Genomic DNA, 25772 nt, shown 5'->3' on the forward strand with positions numbered 1-25772 from the left:
GAATATTTGGAATCACATTGATCGCACAACGAGTTAATTTGCTATTAAAGCTCCTGAGAAACAAAGAAAATAATAAGAAAATGCTGAATTAATATTCTAAATCATAACTTCTCGCATATTTCTTGTTATGTTACAAGAAGTGAGGTATCACTGGAAAGTTTTTATAACGCTCCATCTGATGATGGTCTGTCTGACTTCAGAATTCACGGAAAGGCCATGGTCAATAATTTTGTGTGAAACACTGGGCTTAGTCACCTGATCGGTGATTATTCGCACGTGATGCAGGCGTTCGTGTTCACTGATGAGCATGCAGTACGCTGTTGAGCTGGCGCTAGATGGTAAAAATGGTATGGGTGATCTTTGGAAGAGACTTGAATGCATTGTGTGCACCGCTGTATTAACAGGGAGGTGAGCCACTCCTGTACCGCAGACAATTTACAAGGACTAGCGGCCTATGTGATAATTTTCGGGAGAGAAGAGAATGAATAGGATCATCATGCATTTCTACATGCTTGCATTTTCATTCGCCACGCTGATAACTATAAATGCGTGCAGTGCAACGACTACAAATACATCGACCAGCACGGGAACAACGAACGCAGCGACCGACGTGACCATTACGGTGACGACGATGGCGACCCCGCTCCCAGCGGACCCGCACTATCTTCTCGGTGCTGGCATCGCAGACATCACGGGCCCAGCTGCTGATGTAAACTTTGTAAGTATCTTATCAGTCTAAGAGTTCCTTGTTTATATGCCCTCGACGTAAATACTAGTAGATTTTAGCTAACACTGTGCACAGTAACGTCTCCGTCTAGTCTAGACTACATGTTACAGGTTTAACAATATTTAGTAAAAATTGATTTAAATTTTAAATGTCTCAGGGAATTAATTTTCCTGGTATTGCGTAGCAGTTTGCTATGCATTTTCGTATGACTGCTATGCAAAAAATCATTTGCATAGCAATTTCATTGCATAGACTTGTACACCATTTTGTTCAAAATGTATCACTATCAACTAAAATTGCTATTCAATTTCAAGAGGGAAAATTATTCCCTGTTGTCTGTGAATTAGACATACCGGTACAGACTACAGAATCCTTATATGGCATAGCTATAGGGAGATTGCCATTGCCATCACATTATTAATTAATAATTATCAAGGGTAAAAGCCAGCACAGGAGCTAAATTAAGACCACGTCATTCAGTCAAATTTGAAGTGTATCATCTAACAAAACGTTTATTACATGATGTTGAAATTGCCCGGCAGTGAAGTTGGTTAAAATAAAGCAAATGAACCCAAACCCAATGCAATGTGGATTGAGTGAAAGCAGCAACATTAGTAGAACACATTGATCAGTGAAGTTTGACGAAAATTGGACATTGATGCCAGAGTTATGAATTTTTAAAGTTTTGGTGTTAAGGAATCGCTGGATGAGGAGACTATAGACCCACGTACATTTAGCTAGGTTATGACGTATGTGTGGACAACAATATAAAGAAAATATATAAAGAACATTCCACAAAAATTAACTTTTCTAGCGTAATGAAGCATAGCACTTGACTAACCGCTTTCAGAAAGCAGGGGGAATAATTGCTACCCGTCAAACATATGTCAGTATCAAGTTGATGGAATGTGTAATTTTTGCGAAAAATGAATTTTTGTGGAATTCCCTTAATCTTTTTTATATTGTTGTCCACACATACATGTACGTCATAACCTCTAGCAGTCTCCTCATCCAGCGTTTCCAATTTACCAAAACTTTAAAAATTCTTAACTTTTGCATCGATTGTCCGATTTTCCTCAAACTTTCACTGACATGTTGTACTAATGTTGCTGCTTTCACTCAATCCGCATTTTTCATTGGGTTTGGGTTTCCTTTAATGCATCAATAGTATCTTGTACAAGTGTGTAAATGATACCGTGAATGAATATAGATATGATTTGTTTTAAATTAATGTAACAGTTTGATTTGAATGATGTCCCATACCATGATGCGTGATATCATATCAACCACCTTCATCACAAATCAGTTAGCAAGTCGGCAGATTTCTGATAGTTGTTGCATCATTTAATTTGTGGTTTTTCTGATAGTGATTGCTGGCTGTCCATGCCTGATGCATTCATATCAAAAATGATTTGTACCAAATTTTGATTCTTGGCTTTCCCAGCTTCTTTTGCTCAGTGGATTTTGACATCATTTTGAAGTGCCTGCATGATCAGAATCTGTCTACTATGCAAGTGTTTGTGTAAAGCCATTTATTTTGCTTTATGGGTCTTGATGTCTCTGTTGTTGTTTTTTTTTTTTTGTTACTTTTTTCCCTATCTCTCCAAAAAGATGGGATACGCAAATCCCAGCCAGACTGCCGGGGGGATCTCAATGCGACTTTTCAGCCGGGCCTTTGTGATAGCAGATCGCCAGAATCATAATCGCTTTGTGTTTATCAGCATTGATGCTGGGATGCAGGATCAGGGTGTGACTCTTGAGGTGATTCTTTTTTGTTTATTTTTGTTTGTTTGTTTGTTTGTTTGTTTGTTTGTTTGTTTGTTTGTTTGTTGTTTGTTTTATCAGTTAAAGTCATTTGATGTGCTAACTGCTGTAGTTTTGACTTCAAACTCAGAAATCCTAGCAAAGAAATGGATGAAGGGTCTGTAGTAGATAGTCTTACCGTATTTGATTGTGCACAAATTATGCAATGATGAATGGATGTGGAGATATATCTAACTGTAATCGCTTGGTAGTGGCAGTTTACATGCAATCATCTAAAAGTTGCACATCCAAGGCTTTTCAGGATCTTGAGGTGGTACTTCATATTACATTAGATGCACAGAGTAACATGTTTACTAGATATCAGACGTAACATTTGCATCTGCCATTCAAATGTGCCATGGGATGTACAAATTATGTATTTCAATTTCTCTTAAATTCCCTTTTGATATATTTGATTGCATGATGTTTCAATTTATTATATGACACAAAGTTTTTTTATTTGATTGGCAAAATTGATAGTGAATAGAGTGCCAATCAAGCCAATATGTCAAGCAACATACAAAAAGTGTAGTTGGATTTTCTTGATATCTCAGATCAAATGTGACATTTGCTTATGAATATTAAAGAAATTTGCCCCTTTATATGGAACAATTGAAACCAGGTTGTGCGACGCCTCAAAGCCATGTATGGTGGCCTGTACAATGAAACCAACGTTGCCATCAGTGGCACTCACAGTCACTCGGGGCCGGCCGGCTTCCTGCAGTTTGTCCTCTTCGATGTCACCTCTCTTGGCTTCATCAAGGAAACGTTTGAGGCCATGGTGAAGGGCATTGTAAAGGTGAGAAAAATGTTTAAAAGCACTATAAATGTGTGATCACCTTTCTTATAGAGTGTAGGAATGGAAAGATTTTACATCTGGTGCATTCCCTCCTGCTTATAACTTGATTGTATTAATTTTTTTATCCATTATTTGGATTTGTAATTTGGGGATTTAATGGGTATTTTCAGAAATGACGTATTACACAAGTCATGGTCAAGATACGTAGCATTTCTTAAAACGAGGAAGGGAAGTCCATTGTGGTGCAGATTTCTTATGGGGACATCTATGTCAACATGAAATTAGCTTAGAGAACCCAGATTACTTGTCATTGTAGAATTAAACACATTTCCAAAGATTATATCCTAATATCTATGAAGCTTTTTCTTAAAAGCAAAATAAAAAGAAAGAACTACATTTTGTATCTGTCACAGGCAACTATTTTTGACATTTACTCAAGGATCTACATGTATGTACATGTATGTGAATTGAATACAAACCTCGAATTCTAACAATTTGAGCATTTCCATTCTAATACCTAGATGTTGGTTTGTGATGATGTTTTGTTTTATTTCAGTTAAGTTTGTCAAAACTTACAGGTTTTGTCCAGATTCAGGACATCCATCATGAATAATTTGAATCAGCTAGCTGAAATGTGCCAAATTGTTTATTGTGTTTATATTGTATTTTGATGTATGTATAGTATTTATATCGTTTTTTTTCTTTCTTCATGCTTACACTCTTTGTTGAAAGTGAAAATATTTGAAATGAAATTGTATAGAAACATGGCAGGAAGACCAAATTGATGTGCAGTCAAATCAAAATCCGTATATCTCCTTCACCTTTACAAATGAAAAGTTCAATCTGAATCTTTAGTATGTTACAGCCTGAACTTAACCAAAACAAAATGTGCTTACGCCCACCAATCTACGTAACCACTTAGTTTTCGTTTGTTTATTTTGGTTCAATCACAATGTATCCATTCTAAAGGTCACTTAGGATTTTAAAGATAGGGCTCATTGTTTATACTCCTGTTATACATTGAATAAGCATTCAAAATGGCCAAAAGTCATCTGTTACTTGTTATCAGACTTGGATCAAGAAGAATACTGATTACCTAGGACAAATAAACACATCAGGAAATTTGACCCTTGACAAAAATGTGTGAACACAGTGGTTAACATATGTGAATTGTTTTTACCTGAGAGTTATACTTGGGGATGAGCCAAATATGGCAGACCTATGTGTGGAGTATTTTGTGGCAGTGTGTATGAAATCAAGGCCTTTTGATTGTTGGGAACTCTTATGCACACCTCACTTGTAAAACATACTACTCACTATAGATGCTCTACATCAAAGCTTCTCAACAAGAGGGCCATGAAGCTCTCGCAGTTGTGCTGGGATGTCTTTCCAAATTTAAAATGAAAAAAAGATTTGTATTCGATCTACATGTTTAACTGGGCCTCAAAAAACTTCCATCCTTCCGTCCATCCTCGAAAGGGATAAGAAGCACGGCTGTACATTATCTTGAGGTTTGCACGAAATTATATCAGTCCGAGAGAAGAACATGCAGGTACTGTTTTGTGTTCAAAGTGTACAAAATATGCTGAAAATAACTAGCTAGTGGTACCACATTTGATATTGCTATGTAATATGTTCAACAATTTTCTTATGTTGGACACTGGAGTCACCCTTTTTGCCTAATAATTAAACCGTACAGCAGTCATACAGAGTTTTGTCCAGAAAGCAAATTTTTGTCCCCGCCGAACGAGTTCGAGCAGGGGACTATGAAACGGGCTCCGTACGTGTGTGTGTCTGTGCGTCCGTCCGTCCGTGCGTCCGTCCGTGTGTGCGTCCGTGTGTGATCAAAATGTTCAATTTGCTACTTCTCTGTCATTTATGAGCCAATTTTGATTCTGTTTGCTTTATATGATAGCACTACATGGGAGCTTTAAAACTTCTACACAGAATTTCAGTTGTGACCTTTGACCTTGACCTTTGACCTATATTGTACATTTTGCTACAAAATGCTACTCCTTCGCCATTTCTAACCTGATTTCAATTCCGTTTGCTTTATGTGATGGCACTAGGTGAGGGCTTCAAAACTTCTACACAGAATTTTGACCTTTGACTTCTTTGACCTTTGACCTTGATTTTTGACCTATATTGTACATTTTGCTACAAAATGCTACTCCTTCGCCATTTCTAACCCGATTTCGATTCCGTTTGCTTTATATGATGGCACTAGTTGAGGGCTTCAAAACTTCTACGCAGAATTTTGACCTTTGACTTCTTTTACCTTTGACCTTGATTTTTGACCTATATTGTGCATTTTGCTACAAAATGCTACTCCTTCGCCATTTCTAACCCGATTTCGATTCCGTTTGCTTTATGTGATAGCACTAGGTGAGGGCTTCAAAACTTCTACACAGAACTTTGACCTTTGTCTTCTTTGACCTTTGACCTTGATTTTTGACCTATATTGTACATTGGCTACAAAATGCTACTCCTTCGCCATTTCTAACCCAATTTCGATTCCATTTGCTTTATGTGATGGCACTAGGTGAGGGCTTCAAAACTTCTACACAGAATTTTGACCTTTGACTTCTTTGACCTTTGACCTTGATTTTTTACCTATATTGCACATTTTGTTACAAAATGCTACTTCCGGCGGGGACATATATTACGCACCGCGTAATTTCTACTTTTCCTTGTTGTCACTGTCATGTCATTGATTGTTGCTCATGTTTGTAGCATGTCAATGAGCTTGGTGCAGTAATCTGCAATGTAATCAAGCAAGATTATATGAAGATATATGTTTAAATTCATAATGTCTTAATTCGTGTTTCTTCTCAAAAGTTGCACAGTCTCATAGAGAAATGGGTATTCATAGAGATGTGTTCAATATATCATTGGTTTCACTATATTTCTGTCATCAAGAGTGTTGAGATGGCGCATAATTCGATGGTACCCGGCAACATCTTTTACAACGACGGGATCTTGCTGGACTCTAACATCAATCGCAGCCCCACAGCATACGAGAACAACCCAAAGGAAGAACAGGCAAAGTGAGTTGTGCTATCGGTTTCGTAGGCATTGCACTCGGTACAAATGTGGCATTAGGAGTTTAAGACAGTGTGTTCGGACATAAACAGTATTGTACAGCAAGGAATGTCTGTGACATACAATGCAAAATTTTCACAAGTAGGAGCCGATGCCTTTTCGTGGCATGACATTTTTGGGAATTGCCACTGGCATGCAGTGCATAAAAGTGTAGACAAGAACTTTGGCATGCATTTTGATTTTGCAAATCTTGGCTCTTGCAAAATTCATGAAATTACAATGCATGCGAAAATTTCTGGTCTTACAGTATCCCTTTTTTTTGCATCAATAGCATTGGAGAACTGAGATGCAGAATGATATAGAGCATGAGCTACATACAGTGCACACTTCGTGTATATTAAATGTGGTATTGTTGAGATGTCATACTCAATGTTTACGTCCCTTCCTATCCAGGTACAAGTATAACGTCGACAAACTGATGACAGTACTGAAGCTTCAAGACGTTGACGGAGGAGACATTGGAATGATAAAGTGAGTTCTCCTTCTGCATAGCACCTTTCGCTTCGTTGAAACCATCTATCAGCTGTTGCTAGTCACAGGAAGTGACCACTTTAGCTTACTACTCATGTGTTTGTGGGGCATGCTTTTTTGTTTGTATACTGAGACATGTGTCTGGATTTTCATCCCACGTTTGGTCAAGTGCAGTCAGATCTTAATAGACATTTGCAGTGCGCCTGTCATGCAGACAGTGCCATTTCTTTCTTTTTCAACTACTAGTTATTGTAACTTATTAACAAATCAGCTGGTAATGAGGAGGAGTCTAATTAGTCATCAGGAGATTGTTGGTTCAAGGCCAGCACGAGCATATCTGCTCATGATTTTTTATAATGGCTTCTTCTAAAACACTGAAGTCTGTGCTTACAATTGTATTTACATCAATGAAGGGCAATTCGTTAATCAACGGCAATATAGAAGACACGCACAAAAAAAACCATTTGTTAGTTTGAATACTAATTTACTTTTGAATTTTTGCTCAACAGTATTTTATATCAGTTTGAGGACAAAATTGTTCCGGTAGCAACCTTTAGCCATATGACAGAATTGAATGTAATTGGTGAAAATGCTGTGCTCAGGTGTGTTGAAAAATGAGTTACATTTAATGATAAAGATGTTAGAGGGATGCTGCTTCAGTTTATTGCAAACAAAATAGTTATCTGTATCAGAAAATCTGTTGCTTCTCCTGAGCATCGGCACTTTGCTAAAAAAGAACCCAATAAGAATAATGTTCTTGCTTCATTTAAGAATAAAATACTCACTTATCTTTCAACATCCCCACCCCCTTTCCTTTCTTTGTGGTGACAGCTGGTTTGCGGTGCACGGTACCAGTATGAACAACACCAATTCTCTGATCAGCGGCGACAACAAGGGCTACGCCTCACAGCTGATGGAGAAGCACTTCAACCCTGGCTCTCTGCCCGGCAGGGTGGGTGAAGAAGCACGGCACCCAGCTGATATCAGCTGGTTTTTATTCATCTAATAGGGGCTCTCCATCTAACAGGTGGCATCAGGCTAGATCCGTAGGATGATGCACCCTTTTGTAAATCTTTTAGGGTGCACTCCCATTATAACGAAAAACGAAAACAAAATTCCAGTTACAACGAAGTGACAATGTAGGTCCCATCATTATCAGCTCAATGTTCTTTATTGTTTGTTTGGTTATGACAAAATTTCAATATAACGAAAGACATGCTGGTCCCGAGCACTTCGTTACAACGGGAGTCCACTGTACATTGTACAAGCTTATGCACTTGACTGTGTTACTTGCCAAGTCAATTTAGTGCAATTCACTTTATATATCTCCCTACCCTAACTCCAATATTTTTTTTTGCTGTACCAGAGAATAGGGCTATCTACTAGGGTTTTAACAGTATGAAATTTTCACTTAAAGACAATGAAGGGATTAGGGGGATTAGGTTATCCCCATTCATTGACTGTTAGTTTCAGAACCTTAAAACACATGTGTGTGAATATGGGAGTTTTGTAGTGCTCTCTGACATTATAGACAACCTGAGGATGAAAGATAGCCTTTGACAACAAAAACACTTTGCCGACCTTGTCCTATGTAGCGACAAATACCAGGTAATGCATGCAGTTTAGTTCAGACTAAGGCTCTGAAATAGATCCTCAAATGTTACAGTGCAGAAGAAGGAACTGAATATTTCACAGATCACCTGAATGAAACATCCATTAATTAGAATACTTTTCAACCACCCCCCCCCCCCCCACTTTATTATGGCAGCAACATTCTGCAGGGGATTTCTTGATCCTAGAACAAACCACAATGAAAGTCCTATGCCCTCCATGGCAACCTGTCCCTTCCCTCCCTTCTTCCAGTGTAGCAGTGAAATTGTGTGATGCTCCCCAAGTTGCATTTTACATGGTAGTGCTTATCAGGTCTTGTGGTCATCTTCAACAAAAAAAATGTCCAAAGGCTCATGAGGTCACCATGAATCATCAAAGTTTTAAATTATTTGCAGTTTTCAGCACCAGATGACAAGGTAATTTTCTTTTCTTGAGTAAATGCTCTGTTCTACAGCCACTTCCAATGTTGGTGGCATGAGGATTTCTCCAGGTATGAGTACTCAACAGATTGAGAAATATCTGCAGGATTAGTCCCAGATATTTCCCCCTTGTGTGATATGTTTCACATTTTATTTTTTTCTGTGATTTAGATATTATCTTGTGTGTTTTTTTTCACCTATGCACCATCAGGGAAAGTTTGTGGCTGCATTTGCCCAGAGCAATCTTGGTGATGTCTCACCCAACACACAGGGAGCTCGCTGCATCGACACCGGCCTTCCATGCGACAGAAACCGCAGTACATGTGACGGAAAGGTACAGTTTGTCATTCTTAATTTCATCTGCATGCCTGTATAGAGTCGCTGTCCTTTTATAATTTGAATTTATTAATTTGATTTTCTTTTGTCTTTCTTTTTTTTTTACTTTCTCAAACTGAACTTAAATGAAAGTAGCATTGAAAGCTGATTAAATATACCTTTTCATGCAATTCATGCTGACGTTTAGTATTCAAATACATTTCATGAAACTATTGATTCACTCGAGTTGTGTACTGCAACGTAATTATCATTCATTTCTGCATATCATCTATCTAATAATCTATGTAATATACATTTCTTTGATAGTAGGTGTACATGGGTAACATGAAAATTGATGCATTGTGCAGGTGTTTCAAACTTTACATGTTTGATTGAAGAAAAAAAATGCAATGTATTGTTAAATTGCTTTGCAGATTAAAAGAAAAGAAGGAAATTATGTAGAGAAGAGAACACTGATAATGATTATATGAGCAAACTAGGATGATGTGAACAAGTAGGAGAACAGATGTCATCTTTAGAAGACATAGGTTTTTCTCTTTGTAGTTGACCTAGAAGAATGAGATTGAGGGGAAGGTTTTTGAGAAACAGTAAGGAAAGATGTAGAAAGCTGGCTTTAAAAGGAATTTACCTGGAAAAGATCAAGTTTCAGATAGTGGTTGTATGGAGAAGCCCTGCTAAATGGAGACACCTATACCCATACATATCGTCGGTTGAAGCGAGTATGGAAATGATGAAGAGAGTGGGAAGAAAGGTGGTGATGGCAATGAAGATGATGATATCGATTGTAAGGAAAGAATGATGAATGAAAATATCACTGGTGATGGTGATTGTAATTTGCAAAACATTGATGTGATGATGATGATGGGTGTCATGAAAATAAACAATTCAGTGATGAAGATAATCTTATGTGATCATTAATCCATCTCTCCCTCAGGTTTTGTACCATAGGTTTTCTCTAGGGGCAGGTTCCTTTGTGACCGCAAATGAAAGTTCATTACTGTTATTTTGTTTTGTTTGACATTTTGTTTTGCTTTGTTTTTTATTGCGTAAAATCAGAATGAGAAGTGCATTGCTTTTGGCCCTGGGAAAGACATGTTTGACAGTACAAGAATCATTGGAGAGAACCAGTTCAACAAGGCCATGGTAAGTTGACATGAATTTCCTAAGTGAAATATTGACACACACGCAAAAAAAAAAAACACAAAAACCCCCCCCCCCCCAGCAACAACAACCTGCAAAGTTGTCTGCCATATATCTCTCTAGCATCTTTTTATTTTTGTTTTTATTTGTTTTGTGTTTTTACTTGGGTGTTTAATATATTGTAAGTGTTTAGTGTATTAGTGTTTAGTGTATTGTAAGGCATACAGTGTAAGTAGCAAGTACTAAGTAAACACTAACACAGTAAGTTTTAGCGTTTAGTGTATTGTAAGGTAAACGGGTGCCAGTGTGTCCAAGGTGATAGTCATTTCTTTGTACTCCTTTCGAGCCAGCTGTTGGTAAGCATTTGATTCATGTGCATGCAATGTAGTCATAAGGGCAAGTGCTCAATGCAAATGCCACTTTCCCCAGACCAATCAAAATTTGCCCATTTGAGTCGTAACAGCTGTGAAACAGAGATAATGTTGAAAAAATATGGCAGCATTTTGTTTTGTAATTTAAATTGAGGACAGATACCGGTAGGATGAAATTCAAAGATCAAGGGTTAAATTTGACATTTGCAATTTTCACATTCCGTGATTGAATTGCTTACATCTTTCATTTTTTTCTATCTATTATGTATTCACATTAATAATTGTCTAATGTGGTTAATCTTTTAAGCCTTATTTTATTGTTTTGTGATTGTTGGTAAATTTTTTTTCGTCCATTTCATTCCAGGAATTATACAAGAGTGCTACCAAAATGCTGACTGGACCCATAGGATTTGTTCATCAGTATGTGGATATGACCAGTGTCACAGTTCCGTACAATTCAACATTTATTGTGAGTACACATCTCATAATGTACATCTCATGTGTGAATGTGGGATGATTCTTGAACTGAGTGTAGTATGTAAGCATTCAACAATAATCCATGGAACTTCAACACAGACGTTGATGGCATGGTCAACTTTATTAGAGAATTGCTGAAGAGCAGCTTTGAAAATCACCTTACGTCCAGATAGAGTGAAATCATGCTGATTTTGTCAGTCCAGGACATTTGTTTACCTGTTAAGTTTGGTAAGGCATTAAAATTATAATTGTCTGGCTGAAAGCTGACATTGCCTTCTCACTTAAGTGCCTGTTTAGATTCATTACAAGATGAACATGTTTAGCAGCTGTCACATTCTTCAAGCTTTGATCATATGTACATGTATGTGTTTAAAGAGGCACTGTTTATCAATATCTTGTTAGGGGAAAGCTGAAGAGCTATACAATGTATATATATGCACTTATTTTCAGCAAGTTTAGCAGACAGTGAATATTAGCACCCGTATCAGGTGATGTATGAAGACAAAAACTGGCACTTTACCAATAGTCTCTGTGAGGTTAAAATATGCCACACTGGTGATTGATAAGCTATAGAATTTGAAGCAAAAATCAAATCTGAATGTATATGAATATATAAATATGAAACAATTGTTTCAGGACAGTCAGTATTACCACTCATATCAGATGATATCTAAGACAAGAATTTGTGGTCTCAAGTCTGAAATTGATAGGCCATATAGCTTGAAGCAAAAATAGAATCTTAGTCTATATGAATATCTTAAGAATGAACAATTATGTGCTCAGTCATGAGTAACATTTAAGAAATAGAGACTTGTTAAGTTTCACTTTTTGTTCTGCACATCTCATTTTCAGTGTGATATTGATTGAGATATGAATTTTTCACATTTACTGTGGTAGTGTCAAGAAGATTCAGTGTCATGCAGAAGAATGTAAGTTTAAATGATGCATAACTTTCTGTATTTTCCCCTTGCCAATGTGACAGGGTAAGACATGCAAGCCTTCCATGGGATTCAGTTTTGCTGCTGGTACTACAGACGGTCCTGGGGCATTTGACTTCACACAAGGTGAGCTGTGAGTGAGGTCCTTCCGTGAGCATGTTTGTGTGTTTGTTTGTTTGTTTTATTTCCATCTGAGAAGATGGCTGGATAGCCCGTATTCAGCTGCAATAACTAGTCTTCCCTGGGGTCCAATTGAATGTAAGGCTTCAACTGATTAACTCTTTATGTGCCACGTTCGCACGTCCGACTCAGTAGACGGCTTGCCAACTTCGCATATTCTGCTCAACAAACAAAGCCGCCAAGACCGACCGATAAACCGCTAATTACTGCTAATCCCGCGGCACAATGAAAGCGTTTCTCGTGCTTTTGTTCCTCTCATAAACGGCTTGCATTCTATGTGGAGATCGACTATCAAGCGATGTTCCCGACTGGATTTGCTCGTACATTCTAAGTTTCTGTCACGGTTTTATGTGCAAAAGTCATGCCTTTATACTAGTGTAGCAACTGGTCATTCAACTTGCCCCAGGACCGTCTGTAGTACCAGCAGCAAAACTGAATCCCATGGAAGAAAGAAAAATTGTAAATAGATTCGTCATACAATTTATATTGAAACGAAGCTTGGCATTCCTCTTTAACTTTGCCTACTATTATGCCCATCCTAACAGAAATTTGTAGAAGTTATACAGATTGGAAAAACAGAATTCTTTCTCAAAGCACGACTACCTTCGTGTCTCAGAATAATGTGGCACACAGGGGGTTTCCACCATGGCACATAAAGAGTTAAACACCCTGCTCTTTGCGATGAATAAAAGAAAAATGAAGTGGGATCTTTTATGAGCATGAGTTGTGACTTTCTCACACACACGACCTCTATTTTATATCCTATCCGAGGAACAGAGTGTTTTGCCTCTTACTAGAGGGTACGGTATGATTACACACAACATTGCTCACTTGGACTCGAGAATCGAACCACGTCCTTTGGATCATGAAGCAGACGCGCTAGCGACAGAGCTAACTCATCGCCCTATGTCTTAACGCAGAAAGTGCTGTCTGCTATGTAGTGCTTCATTGATACATACGTGGTATCTACAAAACATGCAGAGTGTTTGATATCTTCAAAATGCAGTTGAGCGGGAGAAATCATTTGATTGGGTTATACATTGTGACAATCAGTCATTTCAACCCCTGTGCACAAGTCATTGAATTAGCTCAAGTAATGTTGATGTTTTCAGCGTGGAACCTTATCACTCAGTTGTCTCTGCCTGTAGTCCCTCAAATGCCTTCCTGTGTTCTGTTTAGATCCCATTATCATACTTGTTCGTAGAGGAAAACACATGATGAATATTACTCTTTTCATTTGATACTGACAACTTATGTGTCTACATTATCCTTCCTGATGGGGAAAAAAATACCTGTCAAAGAATGATGAAATGGCAGCTAATTATGGAGAACAACTCTATTTTGAATTCATTTCAAGACAACTTTACAATTTGTTTTCACATCAATGGATCATTTCCATTCAATTCCATACCTGTTTGTCTCAGGGGACACTGAAGGGAATCTCTTCTGGAATCTGGTGAGAGATGCCATCAAGGAACCGTCCAAGGAACTGATTGAATGTCAGAAACCCAAGCCTATTCTTCTGCCAACGGGTGAGGTGAGCCCAATATTCCTCCGACAGTCGTGCCATTGTATAGTGGGTGAATGTTTGTTAAATCACATCATTCACTCTGTGTCAGCAATGTGAGCTGGACAATATTATAGCATATTGCCCTCTTTTGTAAATGCTAGCAAAATGGGAGAGCTTCTTATGTTTCTTTTTTTTTTTCTAAATTCACTGACTTTATTAGTAATCTTGACTTGGCATATGGAGATAAAAGAGGGGAAAAAACAACAACACACTACAACTTTGTATTCACTGTCTTTCAAGAACTTGAGGATAGTGATGAAATAATAAACTTGTCATACCACGTAAGCCTCTTGCAGCTAAATGAGACTTCCCTCATATCTGTTATTCCTAGGATTTGGAGATGTTTGTGTACTTGGTGAATATTTGCACAGCTTGATTTTTATTACATTTTTGGGCACATTTTTTTTTGAGTGATGATGAGGGTAGGAGATGGGTAACTAAGAACATTGTATTGTTCACACCAGATGTCTGATATGGGATTATAATGACTAAATTTCTTGCCCCTTCCTTTCAAGTGATACAGTTATAATGTTGTCTTGGGTAGTACCATGTTGAAGTTGTCTTCATCTTGGGGCAAACTATCAAGATTTAGGAAGAAAATAGACTTGCAGTCAATATTACTTTAACAGCTTTGATGGTAGAGCAATCCACTTGAAGTTTGTTTTTTCTTCCATTTTCTTCACCCCCATGGAGGTTGGATCACTTTTGCCATGCAGTAAATGTCGTCACATTAAAGGGACTGTACAGTTCTGGTTGAGTTGAGGATTTAGCTTTTAAGGTTTTGCGAGATATTCAGAACCCACTCTATGAGATGTCAAAGAGCATGCAATTCTAAGGGGAATCAAAAGTTCATTTGATGAAAATCAGTTTTGAAATGGCTGAGATATCCAAAAGCAAGGTGAAACAAAGAGATCTAATAAAAGGCGTGGCCTGTCACCTTTTATTGTTATCATTTTTTTTGGATATCTCAGCCATTTGAAAACCAATTTTCGTCAAATAAATGTTGAATCCTTCTTTAAAATTACATGCTCTTTCATATTTCATAAGAGGTTTCTCATCATCTCACTTTATAGGAATGTTATAAACCTGAATCCTCACCTCAACCAGTACTGTACAGTCCCTTTATACATGGTATCACATTTGCTGGTGTATCACTGTGATTCAGGTTGGAAGCTGAGGATATTACGTTCCAAGAAAGTATGATATTGCTGGAAATTAAAATGAACATGAAAAGGCAAAACACATCAAAAATATATATTCTCAGACTGTGAAATAATGAGATATGATATTCTTGTAGAAATACAAGCAGTCAATTTGTTGTTGTTGTTATATATTTCAGATGAACTTTCCATATGCCTGGTCACCACACATTGTTGACACCCAAATCTTGCGTATTGGAGATTTTGCCATCGTAGTTGTTCCTGGAGAATTCACGTAAGTATTATAACATGATCTGTTGTATCAGGGACTTGAATAGATTTGGCACTAATCCCAAAGAAATAAATTTATACTGCAATAATTGGATTAAAGGGAATATGAGAGGACACACCACTAATCTACCAAGTTTCAATGTTTAAATTTCTAAATTCCACAAAGTAATTTGTCAGCATATTTTCCACTTTCCTATCAATATGTTTGTTTAGGCTATGCAGAGCTGTATAGGCCTTTGTAACGAAGTCTCTTATCAACTTGTACAACAGAATGATGATATATCTAACAGATCATTCCTGGAAAAACAATTTTCATACCTTAACCCATTGAGGAAGGTTTGATTTTGCTACAACACTCATTTCCCATAGACGATTGCCTGAGTATACTCGGGACTCGTCCTCAACAGATAATTTTTTGATTGCTTGATTGCATTTTGAAAGAGAGAGAAAGAGAGTTGCAAACATGAAATGTATATTAATGGACACAAACTATTTGATTTAACCACTGTTGTTCTTTATGTCTGTTTTGGACCTGTCTGAATTGAGTCCTATTGTACACTACACTCCTTTCCACTGTTAAGGACATCAGTATCATCAACACATAATTTTTTATCACTTCATTGCATTGTAAGAGGGAGAGAGAGAGAGAGAGTCAGAAACAAAATTAGATGCAAACTATTTACAACTGACAAGTTCAATCAAACTTTGAGCCAACCCCTTTCAGCATGATGTTTTTAAAAGACAAGTTCACCTTCATAGACATGTGGGTTTTGTGAATGCAGAATTATTAGTAGAACAAATCAGTGAGAGTTTGAGGAAAATCGGACAATCCGTTCAAAAGTTATGAATTTTTGAAGTTTCTGCTCACTCAAGGCTGGATGAGAAGACTACTATAGCTTGTGATGTCACATGTGTACAACGATATAAAGAAAGTATACAGAAAATTCAACATATTTTCACTTTTCTCGCATAACAAAAGAACACTAGACTTCTCACTCTCAGAAAGCAGGGGGAATAATATTACCCTTAACATATGTATTTTATTCAAAAAGCAAAGTTTAGTGAAATTCTCTTTTTATTTTCCTTATATAGTTGTACGCATGTGACATCATACACTGTAGTAGTCTTTTCATCCAGCAGTGATTGCGCAGATACTTAAAAAATTCATAACTTTTAAACGGATTGTCCACTTTTCCCCAAACTTTCACTGATGTGTTCTGCTAATAATGTTGACTTCACTCTGGTATATGAAGGTGGACTTCTCCTTTGATATTTTCTTAAAAATCATTATTATTATTGCCATTAATAACATCACTCTAAAATCTGTTCCTTTGCAGTACAATGGCTGGCAGAAGAGTGAGGAATACTGTAACAGAGGTAGGGCAACTTAGCTTGCAGTGTGGACTATGTCTGCAGGTCTATTTTCTTTGCCTTCCAGTTATGAAAAGGACTCTGTGGCTTGGTGGATAAGACTACAGACTGTCAATCCTAGAGTCCCTGCTTCCAGTAACTGGCAGCACCGTCTGATGGTCCCATGGTTGCTTGCTTACAAGCATTGATTGCTTTCATTAGTGTCCATATTAAGTAAATCATGATTCACTTTGATGTATTTTAATTCAGATTGTAATTTCTGCAATATTTATTGCAAGTCACTGTTTCTCAATTGATAATGAATGTAAATCAATGCAGATTGAGCCATTTTTCAACTATGTCCATTGTGCTGGGATACCATTTTATCATGTTTTTCAAATGATTACATCATTTCCCATATCATACCCACAGGTAATGAAGGCAGCTGGAGCTTCCGACGATGCTAAGGCAGTGATCGCAGGGCTTAGCAACACCTACAGCGATTACATCGTGACATACGAGGAATACCAGGTATGTTGGAGTTACCTGACTTTGCAGGAGCGTTTCCTGTTGTGCATACTTATACAATCAAGCATGCTTTTCCAAAAATTTAATTAAAAAAATAAGAAAGTTGGCAAACATTGTCCAGACCCAGGGGAAGAGGATGCAAGATTCTTTGACTGGTTGGATATTCCATGAGAATAATATTCTGTAGAAATGTCTTGGTTTTGATTATTGATGTGCATTCAAATTTGGGATTTGTAAATGTCATGATGCAGCCAGCAAAACTATTGAGACATGTGAATACATAGGGTTTCAGCAAATTGAGAATACAATGCTTACGTTCCTTGATCACTCATACAGGTTTCCAGATTTGACTTCTTGCCAATTTCTTTGATAGGATGGTGAATGCGTAGTGATATGTCAAGAATTGGTGAATGTTTCATGCTGTGAACGTTTCTGGTTCTACAGTGACCTTTTTCTCACATGCTTGATTTCCTGGTCAGGTGCAACGATATGAGGGAGCATCCACCATCTTTGGACAACACACCCTGCAAGCCTACCTCAACCAGTTCCGCAACCTGACGTCATACCTGATGCAAGTAAGGCTGTCCCAGCGGAAAGCGGAGTGAAACTTTGTCTGTACAGACAAGAGCTTCGTACTCATGATTATGTCAGCTTGCACAAAAGTGAAAAAACCCAAACCCTTCTCAGAGATGTGCAGTTTTATGTTGAATAAGACTTGAATTGAAACATGAATCCAGTAAAATAGTTCTACTATCTGGTTTGTATTCTCACCAAATTGGATTTGTATCTCTTGGTGCCTTCAAGCGCTCTCCTAAAGCGAACTGAACTGAACTGTACTGTGCCTGCCCTGAAGGAGCGCTCAAATGCTTCTAAAGTGTACCATACCAAACTTGAACCAAGCCAAAAGTGGACCACCTCCCGGTGTGTGCCAAAAGTGGTCCAAAAGCATACCAAAAGTTCCCTTGTGAAGAATGCATGTAACACGCACATACCTCATAATGCCAAGAGTTCCTACTCTTTTTTGGGGACATCTAGTTTAAGTGCGCCAGGTGAATGACCCTGTTACTACAAAATTTGTGAACCCCTCTAAAAATAACTCAGGAGGTACGCTTTCTCCACAGAGTGCTCGAACGCTCCCAAGTCTGGCATGGTTCAGTACGGTTTGCTTTGGTTTGGTTCACTTTTGAGCACTGGAATGCGCCCTCTATGCAACTCTGAGGGCAAAGGGAAGAATGGAAATTTGCTGTCATTCTGTTGTTTGAAAAAATAGGAAAGAAAAAGAAACTAACTGTAATTAATCATTACAGGCAGGGCATCAGTACATCTATTATTAATGTGTTTTTGTTACATCACATGACAGACAGATATCCTAGGGACAAATCCCAAATGCTTGAATTCACAGATGTGTTTGAATTTAATTCATGGTTTAAATTCCATCAATGGAGCACAGCATATTCATTTGTCACACGTGGATGTATCAGTGTATGTTATGATTGAACACCTGTTGGTGTATGCAATGTGTCATGTGCACTTGCTCAGTTGAAATACACGAATCCATAGACAAGATGTATACGTCTTTTTAATGGAGAGTATGTTTTGTGTCTTATTATGACATCACAGGAGAGACAAATACCCCAGGGACCAATTCCAAAGAGCCTGATTGACAAACAGGTGTCCTTTTTACCCCCTGTCATCTTTGATGGTACCCCGCTTGGCCGAAACTTTGGTGATGTCGTATCAGACGTCAGCAGTGGCTCATACAGGAGGGTAAGTGATCAAAGTAGCTGTTGACTGCTGTTTTTGCAGGGAGAAAAAGTCATTTTTTTCCTGCATGATGTTTGTGCTTGATTGTTTGTGTGTTCTGGTTTTTTTTTTTTGCTTTCCACTTCTGTGGATTTCAAAAGTGGCTTACTGATTTTGAGGCACACAGACTTCCCAAGGAATTGTACACATGCAAGCAATGATAATGTCCTCTAGCTCAAAAGTGTTTCATCAGTTTTGCTTTTAATATGGAATCATTTGTCACAATGCACAGAGAAAATTGTATGTTGTGCATTACATTTATGATGCAAATAATTGTCGTTTTTAGTGCAATTTATGTTTACTCATTTCTGTATTTTGGGTCAGGTTGTCATTTGAGGGATGTGTACCTAGAGAAGATGATGCTAAATGATGATGTGTCAGTATCGTCCGGAATTTTTGTGTATATGAACACAATATGTAATAATCTACCACTATTAAGTTTCACCTTCTACGAATTCAAAGAAAAATACTATGTGAGTTCGCTGACAATCAATATTGTGCAAAATTCTACTGATGATGCAGTTCATTTACGTTGTAGTTTACTTTTCTATGCTCATCAGTCATATATTTTAATGGTGAAAAACAAATTAGATCAGTCAATTGAACTTATTAAATTACCAATATTATATTGCTTCTGATTCAGTATAGACTTCATGTTCAGAATCACATGAAAATGTACTCTTAGTTCTTGTTTTTCATTTTGGATTGCATGTAAGAAGCCCATCTGATGAAAATACTTCTTTAATACTTCTCTTTTAGGATTCCGTGGTGCACGCAACGTTTCAGTCTGGAAATCCAAGAAATAATTTGAGGGTAAGTATCATAGTTGAGAAAGAATAAATCTATTCGAGCAATCTATTCTCTCTTCTATGACATGAACTTGCTAGATTAAAGTCACAGTGCAAGACATATAACTTTTGATGTGGAAACATGCCAGTGACAGCTAACATGTTTTCTACAACATCTCAATGACTGGTTAAGTGCTTTATATCACATGATACTCGCTGAGATGTTCCTTTCTTCACTTTGCCATTGGTGTCAGATACTGTCAAGCAGTTTTAGAGAGCACTCTTTGACATCATCAACCATTTTAATTGTACTCCCGTGGGCTCTTCACTAAACTTGTAGTTTCTCATTCACCTGCTCTGGGAAATTATGGCTGCTATATTTATGCCATGGCTTGGAAGACACCTGGTATCATCTGTGGTGTAAAAAATGAGAGGTCTGTGCTTAGGTCTTTACTTTTCCAGTTGCGCCAGATTTTGCATGCAGTGAAAGATGAGACACTATTCAACTCACTTTCCCTGTGTAGAATAGAGTATCTCATCTTTACCTCCAGACCTGTAAAAAAATCTTATACCATAGCAATGGAGTTCCTTCATTATGTGCATTTATATCCATTGTGAGAAGAAGAAAGGGCTGTAAGTTGATTATATATTTGATGAATGAATGTTTGAAATTTATTTTGGTAGTTTTGGTAATGTTTGACTTTTACAAATCTACACTGTGCAATAGTGAATGTAAATTTTAATACCTGACACAACTTCAGATGAATGAGAGTTCTTCTGTCTGAAGGCTGATTGTGATTTCCTGACAGGAAGTTGTTGACCTTCTGACTTTGCACAAAGCAAGTTCTGAATGTACACACCCATGTACGAGTTAGACATTCATCCTTCTTATGTACATGTAGTTCATTACAAAGAAATGCTGCACTCTGGAGTATGCACTAACATAGTTTAGTTACAATTTGATGATGATGATAATAATTATGATAATAATAATGAAACTACTATTACTACTACTACTACAACTACTACTACTACTTTTTTATTATTATTATCATTATATTATTATTATTATTATTATTATTATTATTATTATTATTATTATTATTATTATTATTATTATTATTATTGTTATTATCATCATCATCATCATCATCATCATCATCATCATCAGTGTCATTACTACTACTACTGCTATCACTGTTGATGTTGTTCTTATCTATTTTTTTTGTTATCATCATTTTTAATTCTTGCCCAGACTGGCGACTCCTTCATGACTGTTGAGCGTCTGAAAGCATCCACAGGAGAATGGGAGGTGGTACACACAGACGCAGACTTCTGCACAAGGTAACAGGGCACTTGACCTGCACATTAGGTTTCCTTTAACTTTGTCTACTGCCAACAAGAAGCTGTTGTTGTAGAATGAGTAGTTCATTTTGTACGACCAAGCTCTGCCAAGAAAGAAATCTCATGCAGGGTTGTGTTGGGGAGCTTAAAGTAGGGCATGCTGCACCAGCATACATAGGGGATGTTTGTTGCACAAAGCCATGGAGCAAATGGATCATTTGGTTTGCATTGTTGTTGTTTTTTTATCGAAAGGATTCAGTTTAACCTATCCATGTGAAGTGACCACCTGCTGTATAAGGCCACTAGAAAACTTCCTCCCCAAGAGGAAAGCAATGTTATAGACCCTTTCTATACTTGCCACCTGTCTTTTCACATTTTCATGTTCTTCTTGAAAACACTGTCAAAAACTTTCACCAACCTTGGCATGTATTACCACTAAGGTGATAGCATTATAATAGTTGTGTAAATGGGGATACCATGCCCCTCACCCCTCCCCACTTAGAGGCCCCCAAAGCTGCCCCAATTTGCTGTATTTTTCTGAGGTAACTATCTGCATAATCATATGCATGGAAGGTGAACTTACGATACTCGGGTGAACGCTAGACCCATTGGGTCTCCTGTCTTTCTTTCTTACATGTAGATGATGTGCTATTTTGCATCAGGTTTTCACTAACTGCATGATGCAGATATTTATATGCTGTTTGCTTTAACAGATATTTTCAATGGCTAACATACTTTTTGTTGTGACTTGCCGAGAGCATCTCCTATCCTGCTACCTGCCAATGCCTGCATGCTTCCTTTACTTTCTCCCCCTCCCCAGGTTCATCTGGACCCGCACCAGCACCCTCCGTGGGGAGAGTGAGGCCACAGCCTACTGGCACATCCCGGCCGCCACCCCTCTGGGCACCTACCGCCTCCGTGTCTTTGGAGAGTCCAAGAACATCGCACAGAAGATCACCAGCTATCAGGGAGTGTCATCGTCATTCACCGTGGTTGCTTGAGATGTTTCAAACAGTCGATTGGTTTAGAAAAAGTAATGCAAGAGGGCAAGTTAAACCCATAGCAGCTCCAAATAACATTGTCTCTAAGAAACTTTTCTGTGCTGCAAAGTTGCACCAAAATTTTTAGTCGTTCCCTTCCCCCTCCGTCCACCCCACATCATTCTAACCAATCACTGGCTTACCAAAGGATGAATGACTTTGGACATGGTCATACAGAAATAGGTCATTGTCTGCTAATTAGTAAAGTTGTGCATTAGGAGAGGATCCATGTTGAAAATTACAGGATCAGGGGGAACACTTATTCCAAATCTTTGCAAAGTTTCAAAAAGTTGAGGGCTAACTCAAAGTCTAGCTTCTACCAAAGGAAAAAACAAACTTCAAAATTTGCCGTAAATATCAGCCCTCAAGGATCAGAGACACTACTCCTAAACAGCGACCATCCAGCAACTCCACTTTCGAACTGTAATATAGCTCTCACCAAATGTAGGTGCCGGAATCACAGTCTTCTCATTGCTGATACTACAATGGAGACTTCTTGCCCAAGGTTGTTTATACTATACGATTCTGGTTTTTGTTCACCAAATTACTTTGTGGAATGAACATGTACACTATGTCACGAGAAGACCCGACAAAATTACTGTCATACATATGACATAATTATACATACATATGTATACATACATATATATCAACCAGCATCTGTGTGCTATGCAATAAGTTTTGCGTGTCTCATTTATTCTTTTGTAGTGCAATTTAATTTTGTGCTACAAAACTGCAAGAGAATATATGTACTTTGATTGTAATTATGCAAAAAAAAAAGCATATTGTTATATTGAATGACTTGAATTCAACTTATTGTATGCTCAAATGTCTGCTGTCAGGGCGGAGGTGAATGTGTTATGAATGTGGAAGCTTTGCCTTTGTTTAATGTTGTAAGAGGCAGAAACAGAAGATGTTCTTTCATTGCAGGTTTGCAGTCGAAGTCATGACAAAGATCAGAATAACATTTTTTTTTTGGTCACTCAAAAAACAAACAAATACAGAACTCACATGTTCTCATATTGAGAAATTCTACATCAACATTTAACCTAACCAGCTCTTCCTCCTATTGCACACATGCAAACGCACATATCTACTGTATGGTAATGATACTCGATATGACTAGTACTAGGTTTTTACACCATGTAATCTGCAGTACTTCTCTAATATTGCACACCGTGCCATGCACACCGTGCGTACAGTGTGATGTTGGTCTTACAGCTAGACCGAGATCACTACACAAAGAACATGTCACGCTAGTTTTTGTGAGTGCATGAGATCTATACTGTAGACATGCTCCTGATATGTACAGTGCTGTTATGTCCGATGCAGTATAGGGCACAAATGCTTGTAAGACTGTTGCTTTTTTGTCCAGAAGAAAGTGTAAAGAAAGTGTATGATGCAAGAAGACTTTAGAAGCCAATTTTGCAAGTTTTCTGTCATACGTATGACAGCATACACCATGACAAAATAACAGCTGAGCATAAAATCATCTTTTGTTTACAAAATAGATATATTCGTGTGGATGTCAAATTTTCCCTCCACTGTGGTCAGTCTCACTAGCATTTATCATTGAGTTTGCTTTAAACACAAGATGTTTAAATTAATTCCACTTGTATTCCCTTTTGTATTTTGTCATTAATTACTAGTATGATGTCCATCTCCATTTTTAGAATGGCCATTGCAACCATTTTGCAGCAGTAACTGTGGATTCATTGTGTGGCTGTTATACTTTATGTTATGCAATTTTTCGAGGTGTGAATTTTCTTCAATTTGTCTCCCTATAACAAATGAAATCTGCAAGATCGCAACTGCTCATCTGTAATTTAACAAACATGTCGGAAAAAAGGAACCATGGGACTCGAACCTGTCATCTACTGCTTTCCGGGCAGCAACAACACTTCTACTTCATATTCTCTTGCTTGTGATCTTCACTTTCTGCAAAATGGTGTAGACATATACATTCTGTTGCTGATATGTAAACTTTTGAAAAGTTTTCAATGTTTTACAGGAGAATTAATACCTTATTTTTGTTGTAACAGGTATCCTGCTTGAGATATCACTTAATGTATGAATCAAGGAAAGGCATGTGCAATCATTTCATCTGTATTTTTTTTTTCTTGTAACCTTTTAGATTTCAGGATGTTTGAAGTACTTTAGTACTTTGTCAAAGTTTTCCAAATGTTGTACTTGTTGAAGTATAAAACCTAGGGGAAATTTTCATCAACATAGATGGAAATTAGTGTGTAAAACAGGGTAATTAGTCTTGAAATTATTTTGTGAAGATATTCAGAGATAAATTTTCAAATACTTGTAAAAAATGTGCAATGTCTCAACTTTTTTTCCATTTTGATTTATTAAAAAAATGACTGGGAAATGCCAATTTTTTCAAGTGTCCAGGGATTTTCCAACAACCTTAAGATTATTATTATTTTTTTAAGTGCAGTCATGTTATAGCTTTAGGTTGCTTTTATTTGGCATACTTTTACCATTCATAATGACAGGACTTGGGAGGTGTGCCAATGCAGAGTGGTTATGAATGTTTGTACATGTACAGCCATGTACATGTGAATTTCAGATCATGTGTGCCACAGCTAATAATTTGACCTTCTGAATGACAATGGTCTAACCCAAGCTGGTCAAGACTGACCAGTGGTCACTCATGTTGGAGTCCAGAATGATGACCCGGCAATCTTCCAATCAGACACTGGAAAAGATGAGTTTAGTAAATACCGCAGTCGTTTTACCCATATGATTCAACACCAATGGCAAGAGAAAATGGAATGAGTGTATATTTTTTTTCTTTCTTTGTGAGTGCATCTAACTCAAACTAGTTAGGTATCATGGAACGTTCTTAATAATCAAGATTAATTAATTTGTGGGTTTACAAATGTGTCTTGCCAAAGTGCTGCATGAAACATGGCATAGGATTGTTGAAGTGACTATTGTGGATGTAGACCTGTATTAGCCTTTTTGCTATCACAATTATGTCAGTGGAGGCAGGGCTCGACTTTAGCAGTGGCCTGCTGGCCACTAAAAGTTGATGTCAGGCCACCAAATTTTCTTCTTGGTGGCCTGATCGGGCATCTAAAATTCAAAAGGAATTTTCATACGCTGTATTTCTTTTTTTTTATTTCAAGCCACCAGGTTTCGTTTTGGGGCAACCAAAATATCATATTTAAAGATTTAGTGGCCTGATTGGGCCACCCTAGAAAAAAAAAAGGTTACCACTGAGCCCTGACTAAGGGTTTAAAATGAGCATGAGCACTGACTTGCCTCTGATTAGCCTTTATTTCCTTCATTATTACCCATACTCGTGGTTAACAGCCAACAACTTAATAACTGAGCACTATTTAAAAGAGGTGGATGTTATACATTTTCTAACACATGCACCCTTACTGGAACTGCATACTATCTTGCAGAACATATTTTAAGAGAGGGTGTTGGCCCTGCACATCTTCTTTAATTATGAGGTACTAGTATTAGCTTAATGTCCTTTTGCACTTGGTAGTGTGAAGTGACATTTCAGTTCAGTACTGTATGCA

At 37.6% G+C, this 25772-nt stretch overlaps 1 protein-coding gene across 1 annotated transcript; it reads left to right on the plus strand.

Moving 5' to 3' along the window:
- The first annotated feature begins 417 nt into the window (after positions 1-417).
- On the plus strand, positions 418-22188 carry LOC139739563 (uncharacterized). The gene is made up of 19 exons (XM_071650167.1): positions 418-718; positions 2339-2488; positions 3153-3329; positions 6249-6376; positions 6825-6902; positions 7734-7854; positions 9144-9266; positions 10325-10411; positions 11144-11248; positions 12239-12320; positions 13799-13911; positions 15284-15378; positions 16712-16751; positions 17157-17255; positions 17732-17827; positions 18873-19019; positions 19815-19868; positions 21099-21187; positions 22008-22188. Exons 1-19 carry the CDS (start codon positions 482-484, stop codon positions 22186-22188), a joined length of 2202 nt encoding a protein of 733 aa, XP_071506268.1. The 5' UTR covers positions 418-481.
- The last annotated feature ends 3584 nt before the right edge of the window (positions 22189-25772 follow it).

This window comes from Diadema antillarum, unplaced genomic scaffold, assembly GCF_040938485.1.
Source record: "Diadema antillarum isolate AM-2024a unplaced genomic scaffold, OU_Dant_1.0 seq00000807_RagTag, whole genome shotgun sequence".
In the NCBI taxonomy this organism is placed as follows: Eukaryota; Metazoa; Echinodermata; class Echinoidea; order Diadematoida; family Diadematidae; genus Diadema; species Diadema antillarum.